General features: G+C 46.4%; 1 protein-coding gene across 1 annotated transcript in view; it reads right to left on the reverse strand.

Annotated features, from left to right (window-relative positions):
• LOC138658325 (zinc finger protein 271-like) overlaps positions 1-17,737 on the reverse strand; it is a 102,217-nt gene that overhangs the window by 66,121 nt on the left and 18,359 nt on the right. Inside the window, exons 3-6 of the mRNA XM_069745794.1 lie at positions 8,071-8,826; positions 7,851-7,908; positions 7,550-7,652; positions 2,727-2,731 (exon numbers count right to left, since the gene is read on the reverse strand). Of these exons, the coding sequence (XP_069601895.1) occupies positions 2,727-2,731; positions 7,550-7,652; positions 7,851-7,908; positions 8,071-8,826 (922 nt within the window). The remainder of the gene's footprint in view (positions 1-2,726; positions 2,732-7,549; positions 7,653-7,850; positions 7,909-8,070; positions 8,827-17,737) is intronic.

Below are 17,737 nucleotides of genomic sequence, written 5' to 3' on the forward strand. Positions count from 1 at the left end.
TAACTTCAACTTTGTCTCTGATTCATGAACATTATTGTCAAGAATCTGCTGATACTGAGAGGAATCCATGCGTCCCTCAACTTTAACAAGATTCCCGGTGCTGGCATTGGCCACACAGCCCCAAAGCATGATGGAACCTCCACCAAATTTTACTTTGGGTAGCAAGTGTTTTTCTTGGAATGCTGTGTTTTTTGGCCGCCATGCATAATGCCTTTTTCTATGACCAAACAACTCAATCTTGGTTTCATCAGTCCACAGGACCTTCTTCCAAAAAGAAATTGGCTTCTCCAAATGTGCTTTTGCATACCTCAGCCGACTGTTTGTGGCGTGCTTGCAGAAACGGCTTCTTTCGCATCACTCTCCCATACAGCTTCTCCTTGTGCAAAGTGCGTTGTATAGTTGACCGATGTACAGTGACACCATCTGCAGCAAGTTGATGCTGCAGCTCTCTGGTGGTGGTCTGAGGATTGCCCTTGACTGATCTCACCATTCTTCTTCTCTGCCTTTCTGATGTTTTTCTTGGCCTGCCACTTCTGACCTTAACAAGAACTGTACCTGTGTCTTCCATTTCCTTACTATGATCCTCACAGTGGAAACTGACAAGTTAAATCTCTGAGACAGCTTTTTGTATCCTTCCCCTGAACAACTAGGTTGAATAATCTTTGTTTTCAGATCATTTAACAGTTGTTTTGAGGAGCCCATGATGCCACTCTTCAGAGGAGATTCAAACAGGAGAACAACTTGCAAGTGGCCACTTTAAGTAGCTTTTCTCATGATTGCATACACCTGGCTATGAAGTTCAAAGCTCAATGAGGTTAGAAAACCAAAATAAGTGCTTTAGTAAGTCAGTAGAAAGTAGGTAGGGGTATTTAAAACAAGAAAATGATAAGGGTGCCCATACTTATGCACCTGTCAAATTTTGTTTAAATACAGATTGCACATTTTCTGTTAGTACAATAAACCTCATTTCAAGGCAGAAACATTACTGTGTCCAACATTTATTAGATATATGAAACTGAAATAGCTGTTGCAAAAAAAAACAATTTTTATAAAACATTAAGCTTAAGATTAATAGGGGTGCCCAAACTTTTTCATATAACTGTAGTTGGTGTCAGGTCGCCATTATCACCGCCGCGGCCCCTGCTGTCCGCTTTTACTTACCGCTCCTCGGCGTCCCGGCGCGCTCCTGTTCCAGCGCCGCCTTCTCTGCTCGCTCTCCCGGCTCCTGCTTCCTGTCGGGCGCGCACACACTAGGGTGTCCTGCGCATGCGTACTCTGCCTTCCCTGCTCCGGTCAGCCCTGTGTCTCGCTGGCAGCGCTGACGTTACTAGCAGCGCTCCTGCGCGTCCACAGCGCCCTCTACTGGGAGCACTTGTATGCGCACTCTGCCTTTTTCTTTGGACACTCTTTCCCCTGCTCTCTGTGGTCCTGGAGGACCATGACCTGGAAGGTACGCTGCCACTCTGCATTTAAGGCCGCCTCTTCCTTTTGGCTGTGCCTGTCTGTCATTTGTTTTCTGGCAAATGCCTCTGGCTCCCTCGCTTCCTAGCATACCTTACGTTCTCCCTGCTGCTTGTCTCTGACTTTTCGTTTCTGTGTATTATCATTAACTGTCTCCGTACTTCCCTTGCAGCTCCAGTTCTCCTGTACCTTCGTTTCTTCCCGGTGTTCCAGATCCTCTGCCTAGTCCTTCCGCCATCGTCTCCTGCGCTTCCGTGGTCTCGTGTCTCCATCCTGTCTTCCGGTTTGTCCTTCCATTCTCTGTCTGTCTAGTCAGTTCCCGTTACCCGTTCCGCTTCTCCTTCTTCGTTCTCTTTTCCATCGTCCCTGCCCTGACCTTTTCCTTTCCTTGTACTTTGGTACCGGCTGCCGTTCAGTAGTCTCCCCTGGGCCTGCTCCTAACGCTCCCTGTATAGGGGGCGGTCCACTCGTCCTGGGGAGGTTCGCTGTTTCGGTCCAGTGGGTCCACTTATCTCGCTTTCCTGGTTCCTGAGTGTAACAGTTGGTGCCGATATGACCAGTCCATTCGCAGGAAAAACAATGACCTACCACCGATTTGTTTGCAAATGGATTGGTTATATCAGTGCCTACTGTCCAGAGAAGCAGAGGATCCCCCAGCCAAGGCCCCAGGGCTTAATGCAGCAGTTCTTTTGGCGGGTGGGGCGGTTGTGAGGGTGTGTGACAGCGTGCAGCACATCACCGTGGAGGGCCATGTCGCTACAGGCCTCAAGGACACCGGGGTAGAACAGACCCTCATCTGACCCGAACTGGCGGCTCCTGAAGAGATCATTCCGGGGAAAACCCTAACAGTCACCGGGATTAGGGGCATCAGCTGTCCCTTGCTAACGGCCCGGGCTCATATAGATTGGGGAGCTGGGAGGAGACCCTGATGTCACTTCTGGCTGCCTCCAGCCAGGAGTTCCAGGCCGCTCTGTGCTCAGATGCGAGCCTGGAGAATTTGAGACACCTTGCCAAGACGCCCACCTCCCTGACTGATAAGGAGAGGGTGTTCTGGGGACGAGGGAGGTTGTACGGGGAGACAGTATCCGGAAAATCGCAAAAGGAGTGGTTGAGGGATAGACAGCTGGTCATCCCGCACCAATTCAGGGGTGATGCGGATTGCCCATGAGATCCCACTCGCTGGACACTTGGGGATCAGCAAAACTAAGGCCCGGCTGTCTCAACATTTCTATTGGCCCAAGATCGGGACAGATGTGTCAAACTACTGCCGCTCCTGTATCACCTGTCAAAGAGTGGGGAAGGCGGAGCCTGCACTTAAGGCTCCCCTGATCCCTTTGCCACTGATAGAGGAGCCTTTCCAGAGGATAGAAGTGGACATTGTGGGTCCGCTGGCCGTCCCCAGCAGTTCTGGAAAGCAATACATCCTTACTGTGGTAGACTACACTACCCGGTACCCAGAGGCAGTGGCTCTGTCCTCAACTAGGGCAGATAAGGTGGCGGATGCACTCTTGGCCATCTCAACTGGGTAGGATTTCCCAGGGAGATGCTTACCGATCAAGGGACCCAATTCATGTCTTGCTTAATGGAGACTCTCTAAAATAAAATGCAGGTGAAGCGTCTGGTATCGAGTGCATATCACCCACAGACCAATGGCTTGTGTGAGCGCTTCAATGGTACCCTCAAACAGGTGCGCCGCATGCTGGTTGAGACCCAAGGAAGCGACTGGGATTGGTACCTCCCGCACCTGCTATTCGCTTGCCAAGAGGTTTCACAGGCACTGACGGGATTCTCCCCCTTCGACCTCCTTCACGGCAGTCGAGTCCGGGGACCCCTTGGGTTGGTAAGGGTATCCTGGGAAGAGGAGCAGAACCCTTCTGAAGTGTCCATAGTGGAGTATGTCATGCGCTACCGAGACAAGATGCAGACCTTGACGCAGTTGATGCATGACAACATGACGCAGGCTCAGGCTAACCAGAAGCACTGGTACGACCAGAACGCCCAGGAGCAGACCTACCACGTGGGTCAAAAGGTGCGGGTGCTGGTCCCCGTACCAAAGGAAAAGCTTCAGGCAGCCTGGGAAGGCCTGTACATTGTCCACCAACAGCTCAACCCAGTCACCATGCTCGGGGTAGACGAACGGCCTTTCACGTCAATATGATGAAGGCTTATCACGAACGTGAAGCCTACGTGCTACCAGTCTGCAACCTGACCGAAGACAGGGAAGAAGACCCCCTCCTGGACATGCTGGCCCAAGCCAAGGCCGGTGGGTCCATCGAGGACGTGGAGGTAAATGCCTTGCTAACTGAACCCCCAGTGGTCGCAGCTGCGAACCAGGCTGGAACCCTTCCGGGCCGTGTTCTCCAACCGACCTTGAAAGTCTGAGTTAGAGGTCCACGAGGTGGACACCACTACGGCGAACACCCTATCGGATCTCCGACGAGGTGCAGCAGGCTATGCGACAGGAGATCGATGAGATGTTACAGCTGGGGGTGATTCAATGGTCCAAAAGCACGTGGGCCTCACCTGTAGTCCTCAAGCCAAAGAAGGATCGGACCAAACAGGGGGCTCAACGCCATCACAGCCTCTGACGCACACCCAAAGCTGCGCATTGAGGAGCTGCTTGAGCGGTTAGCTGATGGAAAATTTCTGTCCATTATGGATTTAAGACGTGGATACTGGCAGATTCCCCTGAGCCCCGAGGCGCAGGAGAAGTCCTCTTTTATCATAGCCTTCCGACTATAAGAGTCCACAGTCATGCTATTCGGCATGAAGAATGCCTCTGCCACTTTCAAGCGGATGGTCAACCACCTGCTTCAGGGACTGAAGAAGTATGCAGTGGCGTACTTGGATGACATTGCCTTCTTCAGTTACTCCTGGGAGGAAGACCTGCAGCATCTACAGGAGGTACTCAGGCGAATGCACCAAGAAGGCGTGACCATCAAACAGGGAAAGTGTCACATGGGCATGAGAGAGGTCCACTACATGTGGCACCGGGTAGGCAGGGGATTCATGAGGCCAGAGCCTGGGAAAGTGGACACGATCGCGTCCTGGCCCACCCCCAGGACCAAGAAACAGGTGATGTCCTTCCAGGGCACTGCAGGGTACTATAGGTGCTTCATACAGAACTATAGTAGCCTGGCAAAACCCTTGACGGACCTCACCAGGAAGAAGCTACCCCAAACAGTCGACTGGACGTAAAGCTGTGAGTTGGCTTTCCGGGCTTTGATAACAGTCCTGTGCAACTCTCCTGTGCTAAAAGCAATCGACAGTAGTCGACATTTCCTGGTACAGACAGACACCAGCGAGTTTGGCCTCGGTGCTGGGCTCAGCCAGGTCGACTTGGGGAACCAAGAGCACCCCGTGTTGTACCTGAGCCGGAAGCTTCTGCCGAGGGAAGTGGCCTAGTCAACCATTGAGAAGGAGTCCTTGGTCATGGTCTAGGCCCTGCAATGTTTGTAGCTTTACTTCTACGGTCGCACCTTCACTGTGTTGACCGACCACAGCCCTCTGCGCTGGCTACAACTTCTGTCTTGTACGAACGGAAGGTTGCTGTGTTGGAGCCTTGCGCTTGAGCTCTATGACTTTACAGTCAAACACAAAATGGGCAGTGAGCATGGCAATGCAGACGGGCTATGCCGCTGTGGCGAACCTGCAGAGGTGCGTATGGAGTACCAAAAGGTCCTGCCTCCGTAGCACAGTCCAAAAGGGGAAGGTGACAGGAATATGATGTGTTTGTCTATTATCACCCAAGAGCTGAGTACAGACACACGCTGTGGGCTTTTCCGATCCCCCTTCCTCCCAGCTTTCCCCTGCTGACAATACAGCTGTAATATGAAACCAGTGTCCTGGGAGCAGGCCTACTCGGCTTTGTGTAAGAGCATGGTCGGGGGAGGCATTCCCTATGTTCTCTTAAACTGGTATATAATCGCACAGCTTAGGTCTGGAAGCAGGACAAATACATTTTTGGCCTCTGCATCGGCCGGGCCACCACTCTGCATTTTCTAAGCGCAGTGCCTAGCAGAAATGGAGGAACGGATTACGACTTAACCAGGTCACCCAGCTACCCCATGTGTAGACTTATATGGAAGCTAGCCTCGTGAGCAATACATTCGTCATCACTCTACGAGGTTCCCAGCGCACGTTAGGACGAATATGAGTTTTAATAAAGTTCTCAGACTCTCTGGAAAGGGGAGTGGAGTCCATAGCTCCGCCCACTCAGTGACATCACAACCAGGGGGTATAAGTGAGGGGGAGCTCATTTTTCACTTGTCGTTGCCCAGGAAAAGAGTTAACAGCAGCTCTGCAAGGTGGTCTGATGCATTTTGATTCCTCCCCCCAGCAGCATGGCCAGCCATGATCTGAAATGATGAGAACTGTAAGTGTTTTTTTCAACTTTAATCTCTTTTTATTTGCAATCATTCTGTACATATGATACTTGTGTCCTTTTATAATATCTTTTTATACGTTTGTAAACACTACCTTTTGGAGTAAAATATAGAAAATTACTAGCTTCATTTCTCCTTGCTCCATAACGTACTGTCAAGTCCTCTGAAGTAAATTATGCTACTAATTGAGATTGCTCCTGATCCATTATCAATTCAGGAATAGGAGCGGGGGGCAGCGGAAAGTGTCCTGAGCAGTTGGGAAAACTGGTAGCAATGGACAGCATTGATAATTATTGTTCCCGCCTGAGTGGGAGTAGTTATATCACCCTTGCTGCAGTGTGCCCATTAGCCAGTACATAGTAAGCCAGCCTTTCTGGCGTTTAATTATCCTAGGTGCAGTACTCTGTGTGACCTGAGGGTAAGAGGGACGCCAGAGAGCAGCAAGTTCCAAACCGGAACTGGGATATAGATAAATCCCCTTCAGAAAAGAACTGGGACCAACCAAACAACCCCAGTTCATGACATATTGGTGTCAGCGGTGGGGATGATAAAAATCGTCATTATGTATTAAGATATAGTAAGATCATATATTAAGATATGTATAAATGTGTGACGTTGAGTCACTACTCACGGACACGCCTAGAGAAAGGATAGACAGAATCAGCTGTGGAGGATATCCACTAAATAAAACATAACCTTTAATGATAAAATGCTAAAAAATGCACACCCAACAAGACACAAACAACAAATAAAGTGCTCAGGTGAACCAGTGCTCAATATAAAAACTCAGGGTTGTGAGGCAGAGGCAGGGCTGAGGTTCAGATATCTACCCTGTAGCCCCTGTGTAACTCCTGTCCTGACAAGGACAGGCCCCAAATGGACCTCACTATAGGGGACCAACATACCCAATGTATATGAAGGCAGAGTCCTTAATCCTTTAAAGTCCAGTTTCTTCCTCCTCTTGATTCTGTCTTGAGCCAGAGGGTACTTGTATGGTGTGACTATTGCACACTATTGCTTCTCTTGTTAGAGAAAGGATAGACAGGAGGTCTGAGGTCAGATAACAGGAGGGCAAAAGATAAAGAGCAGCAGAAAAAGTCGTGGTCAGGTAACAGTCCAGGGTCAAATACCAGGAGGGTACGTCAAGACTAGGGAGTAAGAAAAACAGACAGTCAGTGGCCAAGTACGGGTTCAGGTACCTGCAGTCAGAGAGCGCCAAGAGCAGAAGGGATAATCCACATGAATATTCACGACAAATCCTACGTCCGGCAACAAGATCAGAAAAAGACACAGACAGAGCTAAGCACACACCAAACTAAGCTCAGCTACAGCTGACACTGATCTGCTCACAGCTTGCCAGCTAAACAGCTAGAAAATTACCAAGGATGAGAGGCATCTGGGGAAATGCCCGAAGGCTTGACCAGATTGAGCAGCAGGGCTGTTGATCAAAATGCTGCGAGCCCAGAATCCCCCAGGATCACATTTGATTAATAGACTGTCACTCACAACACTAACAGTTCAGCATACACCAGATCCCCTTGTGAGGTTGAGCCATCACTCACAGCCTCCCTAGTCCATGAATACGGCTTCTCTCCTGTGTGAGTTCTCCGATGTTTAACAAGTTGTGATTTCTCTGTAAAGCATTTTCCACATTGTAAACATGAAAACGGTTACTTCCCTATGTGAATTCTTAGATGTGTTACAAGATTTGCTTTTCGGTTAAAACATTTCCCACATTCTGAACATGAATATGGTTTCTCTCCTGTATGAATTCTCTGATGTCTAATTATTTTATTATTATTATTATTATACATTTTTATAGCGCCATTTATTCCATGGCGCTTTACATGTGAATACAGGGCAAATATAGACAAATACATTAAACATGAGCAGATAACAAGGCACACGAGTACATAAGGAGGGAGGACCCTGCCCGCGAGGGCTCACAGTCTGCAGGGGGTGGGTGAGGATACACTAGGAGAGGGAAGATGCCCTTTAGCTGTGAAGGACTTCCCACATTCCGAACATGAAAATGGCTTTTCTCCTGTGTGAACTCTCTGATGTCTAATAAGAATCTTTTTTACTGTGAAGGATTTCTCACATTCTGAACATGAAAATGGCTTTTCTCTTGTGTGAATTATCTGATGTCTAATAAGACTCGATTTATCTGTGAAGTACTTCCCACATTTTGAACATGGGTTTTCTCCTGTGTGAATTATCTGATGTCTAATAAGACTCGATTTATCTGTGAAGTACTTCCCACATTCTGAACATGAAAATGGCTTTTCTCCTGTGTGAACTCTCTGATGTTTAATAAGACTCCCTTTATCTATGAAGGACTTCTCACATTCTGAACATGAAAATGGCTTTTCTCCTGTATGAATTCTCTGATGTATAATAAGATAACTTTCACGTGAGAAGCATTTCCCACATTCCGCACATGAAAATGGATTTTGTCCTGTGTGAGTTCTCTCATGCACAACAACTTGTGATTTATATAAAAAACATTTCCCACATTCTGAACATGAAAATGGCTTCTCTCCTGTGTGAATTCTCTGATGTCTAATAAGACACCCTTTAACTGTGTAGGCCTTCCCACATTGTGAACATGAAAATGGCCTTTCTCCTGTGTGAATTCTCTTATGTATAACATATTTTGATTTCTTTGTAAAGCATTTCCCACATTCTGAACAGGAGTATGGCTTCTCTCCTTCATGCTTGCTTTGACTTAGATAATCTGAGCTTTTAGTAAATTCCTTGTCAGACTGAAATCTTGTATCCTCTTTGTCACCTGGAATTGTGGTAACAGTGCAAGATCTCTCAGGAGAGGGTTTCTCATGATTAGGAGGATTATAAGAAAGTGAAGTGCTGGGAAGTCCAGGAGGTCCATGAAGGGTAATGAGGCTTTCTCCATTAGAGTGCTTCCTGATATCTTCTTTTTTACAATTCAGTGATAAACTGTTATTATCACAAGGAGTTCCTATAAAGATGAAAGATAAAATTCACAAAAGGGATTATGAAATTTGATGGAGCTCAAAATGAAGACCCTCGTCAGTGAAAGGATTGGTAATGAGGAAGACAACTACATGCTATAACATTATCACAATAGGTAAAGTGAATAACATTTATAAAATGGTGAAATTGGCACAAATAGACCTCTAAAAATTAACCTTTATTAATGTATTTTAAAGGGTTAAAAATACTTGATTATCTTAAAAAGGTGAAAAAATGGAGGGTCAGTAGTGGGAAAAAAAAATCTAGGTCTAATCTCTCCCTAGATGAGCCCTAAAGTTCACCCTACCTGCCAGTGGAGGTTGGCACCCTAGTTGTAGACGTGATGGCACCCCTGCTGAACGTCGGTAGCCCTAGGGATGCTAATGCACCCAGAACATCCTACACACTATAATAGACAAAAAAAACACACACATACAAAAACAATTAAAGGGAGTACCTAAGATATAAATATCTCGTAGTTATTGCTGTATGTTCCAGGAGGGATGCAGACAAGAGGTGTAGTCACATTAATACCCCAACAAAGATAATATGGCCAGAGCATACAATCACATTAATAGTCAACTTTGGGGCTACAATTTAGACAAAGAAAATCTATGATCCATATCGCTATTACACAGTGCCTATAATATTTACATGGTCTAGAATATCACTAATGGAACGCCAATCAAATGGGTGCACAGTCAGATATCACATGACAAGGTACTATTAGATAATTAGCTCCTTTCTGTTCACTGAATTCAAAAGCCTAATGCCCAATGTGATATCTTCTGTTTGCCCCTCCCCACAAAAAATGGGTGCATAACTGAACATAAATTCGCTATACAAAAATCCCTCACAATATAGGTATTAATCCACTCTCCTACTCTCGTAACTTCAGAAACCAGCACATAACTGGGTACATATTCCAGTATCAATAGCCATGAGGAAGAAATTCCACACAGTCGCGGTACTTATCCGCCATTCTTAACTCCCTCTTAGCCAAGGGTTCATCAGGGGATCCAGGGTTGAGGGCTTCAGTGTTCCTTCTGGCCTTAAGGTACCGTCACATTTAGCGACTTTAGAGCGATAACAATAGCGATCCGTGACGTTGCAGTGTCCTGGATAGTGATATCGTTGTGTTTGACACGCAGCAGCGATCAGGATCCTGCTGTGATATCGCTGGTCGTTGCTGAAAGTCCAGAACTTTATTTCATCACTGGATCACCCGCTGACATCGCTGAATCGGCGTGTGTGACGCCGATTCAGCGATGTCTTCAATGGTAACCAGGGTAAACATCGGGTTACTAAGCGCAGGGCCGTGCTTAGTAACCCGATGTTTACCCTGGTTACCATTGTAAAAGTTAAAAAACAAACACTACATACTTACATTCTTGTCACGTCCCTCGGTGTCAGCTTCCCTGCGTCCCCCAGTGTCAGCGCCGGATGGCCGTAAAGCAGAGCACAGCGGTGACGTCACCGCTCTGCTTTCCGGCCGGCTCTTACACAGTGCAGGGAAGCTGACGCTGGGGGACGCGACAGGAATGTATGTAGTGTTTTTTTTTTAACTTTTACAATGGTAACCAGGGTAAACATCGGGTTACTAAGCGCGGCCCTGTGCTTAGTAACCCGATGTTTACCCTGGTTACCCGGGGACTTCGGCATCGTTGGTCGCTGGAGAGCTGTCTGTGTGACAGCTCTCCAGTGACTAAACAGCGACGCTGCAGCGATCGGCATCGTTGTCTATATCGCTGCAGCGTCGCTAAATGTGACGGTACCTTTAGTCAACACTATATTTCCGTTAACAGATAACAGATCTGAGTGGGACTTGCTTTCTTTGTGGATTGAGTTGAAGCTTTTATTGGGATATTTTAGATAACGTTTGGGATCACATTTATCCGGCGCGCTACGCTGAGCACTTACTTTGTGGCTTCCATCTAAATCTCTGAGTGATGTGATTCAGATGAAAACCCTGAGGGATCCATCCACTATAATGAGGCAACAGAGTTACTCTCGACTCCATCAGGCCTCTGTTCAGCGGTATCCTTTTCAGAATTGCCTCCATCTGCCTCATTATAGCAGAGCACAGGATAAATGTGAGCCGAGCCTTACTGCGATCTTTGGGAGGCAGAATGAAAATAAATGAACAGCATGTGAAGAATTGGCTTTATTTCTTTTTTACACGGTTCATCGTGCGGTATAAGTGATTAGGCGAATTTACTCTTCGGGTCGGTGCGATTACAGCGATACCAGATTTATAGCGGGTTTTTATGTTTGGCTGCTACCACACACAAAAAGATGTTTTCTATTGCGAAAACTAGTTTTTGCATCCCCATATTTTGAGAGCTATAATTTTTCCATATTTTGGTGCACAGAGGGTTTGTTTTTTGCAGGACGAGCTGCCGTTTTTATTGGTACCATTTTTGGGCACATGACATCTTTTGATCACTTTCTATTCTGATTTTTGGTAAACAGAATGAACAAAAAACAGCAATTCAGGAATTAATTTTTGTTTTGTTTTTATACTGTTCCACGTGTGGTAAAATTGATAAGGCAGCTTTATTCTTCAGGTTTTTTTTATGTTTTGGCACTTTTACACAATAAAAACTATTTTAGAGAAAAAAATATGTATTTTTGCATCATTTTATTCTGAGAGCTATAATTTTTTTTTTCTGCTGATGGAGCTGTATTGTGGCTTGATTTTTTGCTAGACAAGATGACGTTTTCAGCTGTACCATTTTTATTTACCTCCCATCTTTTTGATCGCGTTTTATTGCACTTTTTTTCAGTTCGGTGGTATGATGATAAAGCATTATTTTTTTGCCTCGTTTTTCATTTATTTCTTTTAATGATGTTCACTGAAGGAGGTTAACTAGTGAGACATAAATAAATGTGTTTATTAGAAAATATTTATTCCATTTTTTCTTTAGTTAGGGATAAAAAAAAAAAATATTTTTACACTTTTTTTTTTTAAATTGTCCCATAATGGGACATCACTGATCTGACACTGCACTGCAGAGCATCAGATCAGAATCTTACAGACAGGGAAGGAGGCATGATGGTGCCTGCTGAGAGCAGGGGCCCACAAACCACCTTCCCTGTACGACCCCGCAGCCATCTTGGGTCCGGGGGTCTCCATGGAGACCATCAGGACAAAGTGATAGCATTGCGTTGTCCTGATGGAAGCGCGCAGGGAGCCCCCTCACTGTGCGATCCTCCTCTATGTCGATGTCACTACTGACGGCGGCATCAGAGGGATAAAATGCCCGCGATTGGTGCTAGCACCAATCGTGGGCGTTGCAGCGGGGTGTCACATACAGCTGATACCTGCACACGATAACCGCAGTGCTCAGTGTGAGGCTGCGCGATCGTGCTGCCGTACATATACTTTTCTTTGCATGAACGCACCTCCAGCAGAGCAGTATAGGTGCGGCGCATGTCGGAAAGGGGTTGATGACTTCAGATTTATTACGGTATGTTGCAACAGTCTCCCACCGATTTCTTTATTGAAAACAGGCCCGAGCAGTAACAGAGACCCCATTCTAACTCTGGCACTGGAACCAGTGCTCCTGAATTCACCAACTTCTTTACATCTGCCAGCAGCCTTGTTGTGACCTGGGGAGACTGGATAGTTGTCAGGTGGAATCTTCCTTGGGTACCTGCACGAATTGTATCTTGTAACCCTCTGCTATCGTTTGCATTATCCATTTGTTCCTCGATACCTCTCTCCGTGCCAGAAGAAAGTTGTGGAGTCTTCCCCCCACTTTCCTTGGGTCCTTGCTTATGAGCACTATTTGTTGAACCGGAAAGGCACGTCTTCCTTTACTGCCCTTCGGGTAGCTCCATCTACCGGTCTTCCCTTTACCTTTGTATTCCGGTTTCTGATGGGAAAAAGGCCTTTGAATGGATGAAACTTTTTTTAAGTTTCTCTTCCGGAAACCCCTTCTTTTAATCTGACACCCTTTCCAACATGTTGTCCAGTACAGGACCAAACATTCGAAGGCCAGAAAAGGGGATGGAGCACAATTTAATTTTAGAGTGACAACCCCCTGATCACATTTTCAGCCATATTGTTCGCCTAGCTGTATTGGCTAGTACCTCATTCCTTGCGACAAATCTAATGGAATCTGCTGAGGTGTCCGCCATAAAACCTGTCGCCATTTTGAGTAACGGCATAGATTCCAATATCTACTCTCTAGGTATCTTCTTCCTTACATGAGCCTCCAACTCTTCCATCCATACATTCATGGATCTTGCCACAGAGGTACATGCTATATTAGCCTTAATTATAGCTGCAGATGTCTCCCATGAGATGACCCTCTGCCTTTCTGGCCTTAGGATCTTTTAGTCATGATGAGTTTTAAAAGGGGATAGCCACCTTAGGAATTTCTTCCCAAATTTTATGTCCTCAGACTCAAAAGGTAGACATGATCTCAAACTTCCTGGAATTGTCAGTCTCTTTTCCACATCTTTCCACTCCTCTAGGATCATGGCTTTAATATGGTTAATGACAAGGAACACTATGTTCGTACAGCTCCTTAAACCTCTGAACACTTCATCTTGCATTGAGGGGGCTGGTGGGTATCCACCACCTTCATAGTATTCCTGACGGCTGATAATAGAGCGTCAGTATCTTCCCAAGAGAAAAGCTTCTTCTTTTCCTCTGCGGGTATTGTAACAAATTCTTCACTTTCCTCTTGTTCAGGGTCAGTGTAATTTGATAATTTCTCCCCTTCTGGTCTGGATTTCATCTCCCCTCATGATCTTTTTTACCTGGGAGCCATCCGGGAGGATTGTGGGGTGACAAATTCTGTGACGGAATACTGAACCTTCTCTCTAATTATGGTCCTTATATCGGTCATAAATGAGGGGCGTTCATCTTTACCCACCTTGGCAATACACTCAGGGAATAACTGTTTCCCATGTGTCCGGCAGTTTAGTATTACACATGGCACATCTCTTTCCTTTCTGTTTAGGTGTGGATGGCGTCATGGACCTTTTGGAAAAATGAGAAATTGCTTCTCAACTTTTAACCCTCATAACTTCCTAACAAAACATCAACAGCAGGTGAAGAATTGGTTTTATTTATTGTTTACGCCGTTCCTCGTGCGGTATAAGTGATTAGGCGACTTTTTTTCTTCAGGTCGGTGAGATTACAGCGATACCAGATTTATATCGGATTTTATGTTTGGCTGCTGTCACACACTAAAAAAAAACATTTTTTTGTTGCAAAAACTAGTTTTTGCATCACATTTTGAGAGCTATAATTTTTCCATATTTCTGCCGACAGTCATGAGACGGCTTGTTTTCTGCAGGACGAGATGACGTTTTTATTGGTACCATTTTCGGGCACTTTACATTTTGTGATCGCTTTCTATTCTGATTTTTGAAAGGCAGAATGAACAAAAAAACAGCAATTTCAGAATTGTTTTTTTCTTTTTTAATGCAGTTCTGAGTGTGGTAAAATTAATAAAGAAGCTTTATTTTTTTGGGTCAGTACGATTACAGCGATACCACATTTTTTTTTATAGTTTTTTATGTTTGGCGCTATTACAGAATAAAAATTATTTAATAGAAAAGATTATTTTTGCATCGCTTTATTCTGAGAGTTATAACTTTTTTATTTTTCCACTGATGGAGCTTCATTGGGGGACACAGGAAACCATGGGAAGTAACAAACAGTCCTCTAGGGTTTGATAACAAACAAGGACTAATCGCACTCTGACCAGATACAATCTATACAACAGAAGGATAAAGAGAAGGAAGAGAATGGAACGAGGATGACTCAGGAAAGGAAGAAAGAATGCTGTACAGTGTTCAACACGAGACGCAAGCCCCAGCAAGGCACACGGGAGGGCCGTGAGAGATTTAGTAAGCGTGCTCACCCCACAGGAAATCTCGAACAAATGAAATGGAAAACTGAGGAACAAACTAGGCTTAAGATCCAACAATAGGGGGTAAGGGGAAAATAAGAGGGTTTCCCTACTTAGATCATAATCACGCCATGATCGGAGGAACCGGAGCCTGAATGCTGCGTTTCACGAGCAGGCTGTGAAACTGGAATAGTCAAAATAGCAAAGATGATGGATATGGAAAACATATATAGAAGTTTCCAAGTGGAGACTGTAAGAAAGTTGACTACCTCCATTGTTGAAGAAGGCGGGAGGAAGGTGAAGGGTTCGAGTGTAGGCGACTGTGAAAGTGTTGGAAAACAATCGCTGAGTTGTGGAATCTGAGACAGGACTGAAAAACCTCGTAGAGCACCCTGGATCTCTTCAGGACGATGTAGGGTATGCGCCTCCATAAACAACTATGGACATGAACAGTTGGATGAAAGAAAACGGAGATCCGTCTGATGAGACAACCAATCTCAAGGCATGTCCGATTCACTAAATAGTGGAGAGAAAGAAAAGTAGACAGCTGCTGCTATTGACCATAAGGTACATGACGGGTGGTGGGTCTGACTCACCGCACAGGGGACAGGACACTAGTACCACTGCTGCAATCGGCTCTCAACACCCTGTGACTGATTGTGGATATAACCCAGAAGAAGAGTTTCCGCGAGACAGAAAAAAAAAAGCACACTGCTGTCCCGCATATAGAGGGAGAAAGGCGCGCTGTGATTGGATGAAAACAGTGGACAGGAAGTGCTGGAGAGACCAAGTGACTGATTGGCTGGGATGATGGGGGGGGGTATCCTAGTTCCAGGTAGAGGCCCAGAGCTGAGCCAGGGACAAAATTTAGAAACCAGGAAGAACCAGGGTGGTGAGGGAGTCGCAGCTGGACTAAAAGACTAGGAAATAAAGCCCCTAATGAGCTGTGCATGACCCAGAAATGAGGAAAGGGAAGGAAACCACAAGTCTGCAATAATAATGATCAAGCACGTAATCCAAAGCCAGCAGCAGCTCCAACAGCAGCTCTAGCAGCACCGGGAGCAGCAGCACCAGCTGGCACAACAGGAGACAAGTAAGCAGCTGATCCAACAGCTCCAGCAACTGCAGATTGAGTTACTCAGAGGTAATGCATGGCACAGCGGCAGCTTCAACCCCAATGTCAGCTGATGATTTTTCTGTCCAGAAGGTGGTGAGGATAGCCTTGCAGAAAATGACACCACGTGATGACAGAGAGGCCTTTTTAACAGTTTTTGAAAGGGTCACAGATACGGAGAAACTCCCACCAGAGTAGTGGGTGGAAGTCCTGAAGCCATACTTAATGGGGGAGCCACAAAAAGCCTATTATGATTTTTGTTTACAGGACACAAAAAAAAATATGCAAGACTGAAAACAGAAATTTTCGGGCACTTGGGGGTGACAATGTCTGTCAGGGCACAACTGGTCCACTGCTGGGCATATCACTGTGACAAATCTCCTCGCTCCCAAAGGTTTGATCTGCTGCGCCTCGTCCAGAAGTGTTTACAGCCACAGTCCTATACACCAAAGCAGATGGTGGAGCGAGTTTTAATGGACTGGTTCGTGTACTCCCTTCAGAGCCCGTTGCACACTTGGGTTGCCCAGGAAGATCCCCGGAACCCCTATGACTCGATCAGACTGATCAAAAGGCATCAGGGTCAAAAGGTCCTTGAGGAGACAACCAACTCCCTACTGGGGTGGGGGGGGGGCGGAAGTTAAGAAGGGGGTGGGGAGTCCAAAGTCCAAGGGGGTAGTCGAGGTTGTGCAGAGGGCCTCACTAAGTTGAGACAAAAAAGAGTTAGCTCCTATCCTGCAGTATACACCCTCATGCTGGCTTCCAAAGACCCAGTTCAGTGTAAAAGCAGTAGGAGATTAATAATAATATATTACAAAACATTAGAGTATTACATGTCAGAGAAAGTCAAGAACCAAAAAGGTAACGAGCCGAACAGGCTAACAGGGTGGGTGCTGTGTCCCCCAATGAGTGGCTCGGAGAAAAGGATTTTACGGCGAGTACACAAAAATCCCTATTTCTCCTTCGCCAAATTGGGGGACACAGGACCATGGGACGTCCCAAAGCAGTCCCTGGGTGGGAAACATTACAACCAGATAACTCCGTGTACCATCTGACTATAAATGCGCGACGGCCGCTTGCAGATTCCGTCTGCCAAGGCCCGCATCCGCAGAAGAATGAATGTGGACATTGTAGTGCTTTGTGAAAGTATGCAGGCTTGAACACGTTGCGGCTTTGCAAACCTGCTCCGCCATTGCCTGGTGCAGGATGGCACAGGAAGCACCCATCGACCGAGTGGAGTGTGCTCTAATCCCCGCCGGGAGAGGTCTGCCCCTGACCCGATAGAATTCTTGGATAGCAGACCGAATCCATCTGGCCATCGTGGCCTTAGACGCAGCCAAACCCTTTCTGTGACCCTCCGGGAGAACAAAGAGGGAGTCCGACTTGCGTAAATGAGCAGTTCTGGAAATGTACCTCCTAAGGGCCCGTACCACATCCAGGGTATGAAGGGCCTTTTTGACCCCGTGTTTTGGCTGTGGGCAGAAGGAGGGAAGAATGATGTCCTCATTAAGGTGAAAGGATGAGACCACCTTAGGGAGAAAGGCCGGAGATGGGCGTAGGAATACCTTGTCCTGGTGGAAGGCAAGGAAAGGCGCCCGGCAGGATAAAGCGGCCAATTCTAAGACCCGCCTGATAGATGTCACTGCTACCAGGAAGGCAACCTTCCAGGAGAGGACAGTTAGCGGGACATCCTGCAGAGGTTCAAACGGAGGTTCCTGAAGAACGCTCAGAACCAAATTGAGATCCCAGGTCTCTAACGGCATTCTGTAGGGGGGTACCACATGGGAGCCCCCCTGAATAAAGGTCCTGACTTGCAAATTGGCAGCGATCTTATGTTGGAACAACACGGATAAAGCTGAGATCTGACCCTTGAGGGAACTCAGCGCCAGGCCGGAATCCAAGCCGGACTGTAGGAA

Source organism: Ranitomeya imitator, chromosome 1 (genome assembly GCF_032444005.1).
Source record: "Ranitomeya imitator isolate aRanImi1 chromosome 1, aRanImi1.pri, whole genome shotgun sequence".
NCBI lineage: Eukaryota > Metazoa > Chordata > Amphibia > Anura > Dendrobatidae > Ranitomeya > Ranitomeya imitator.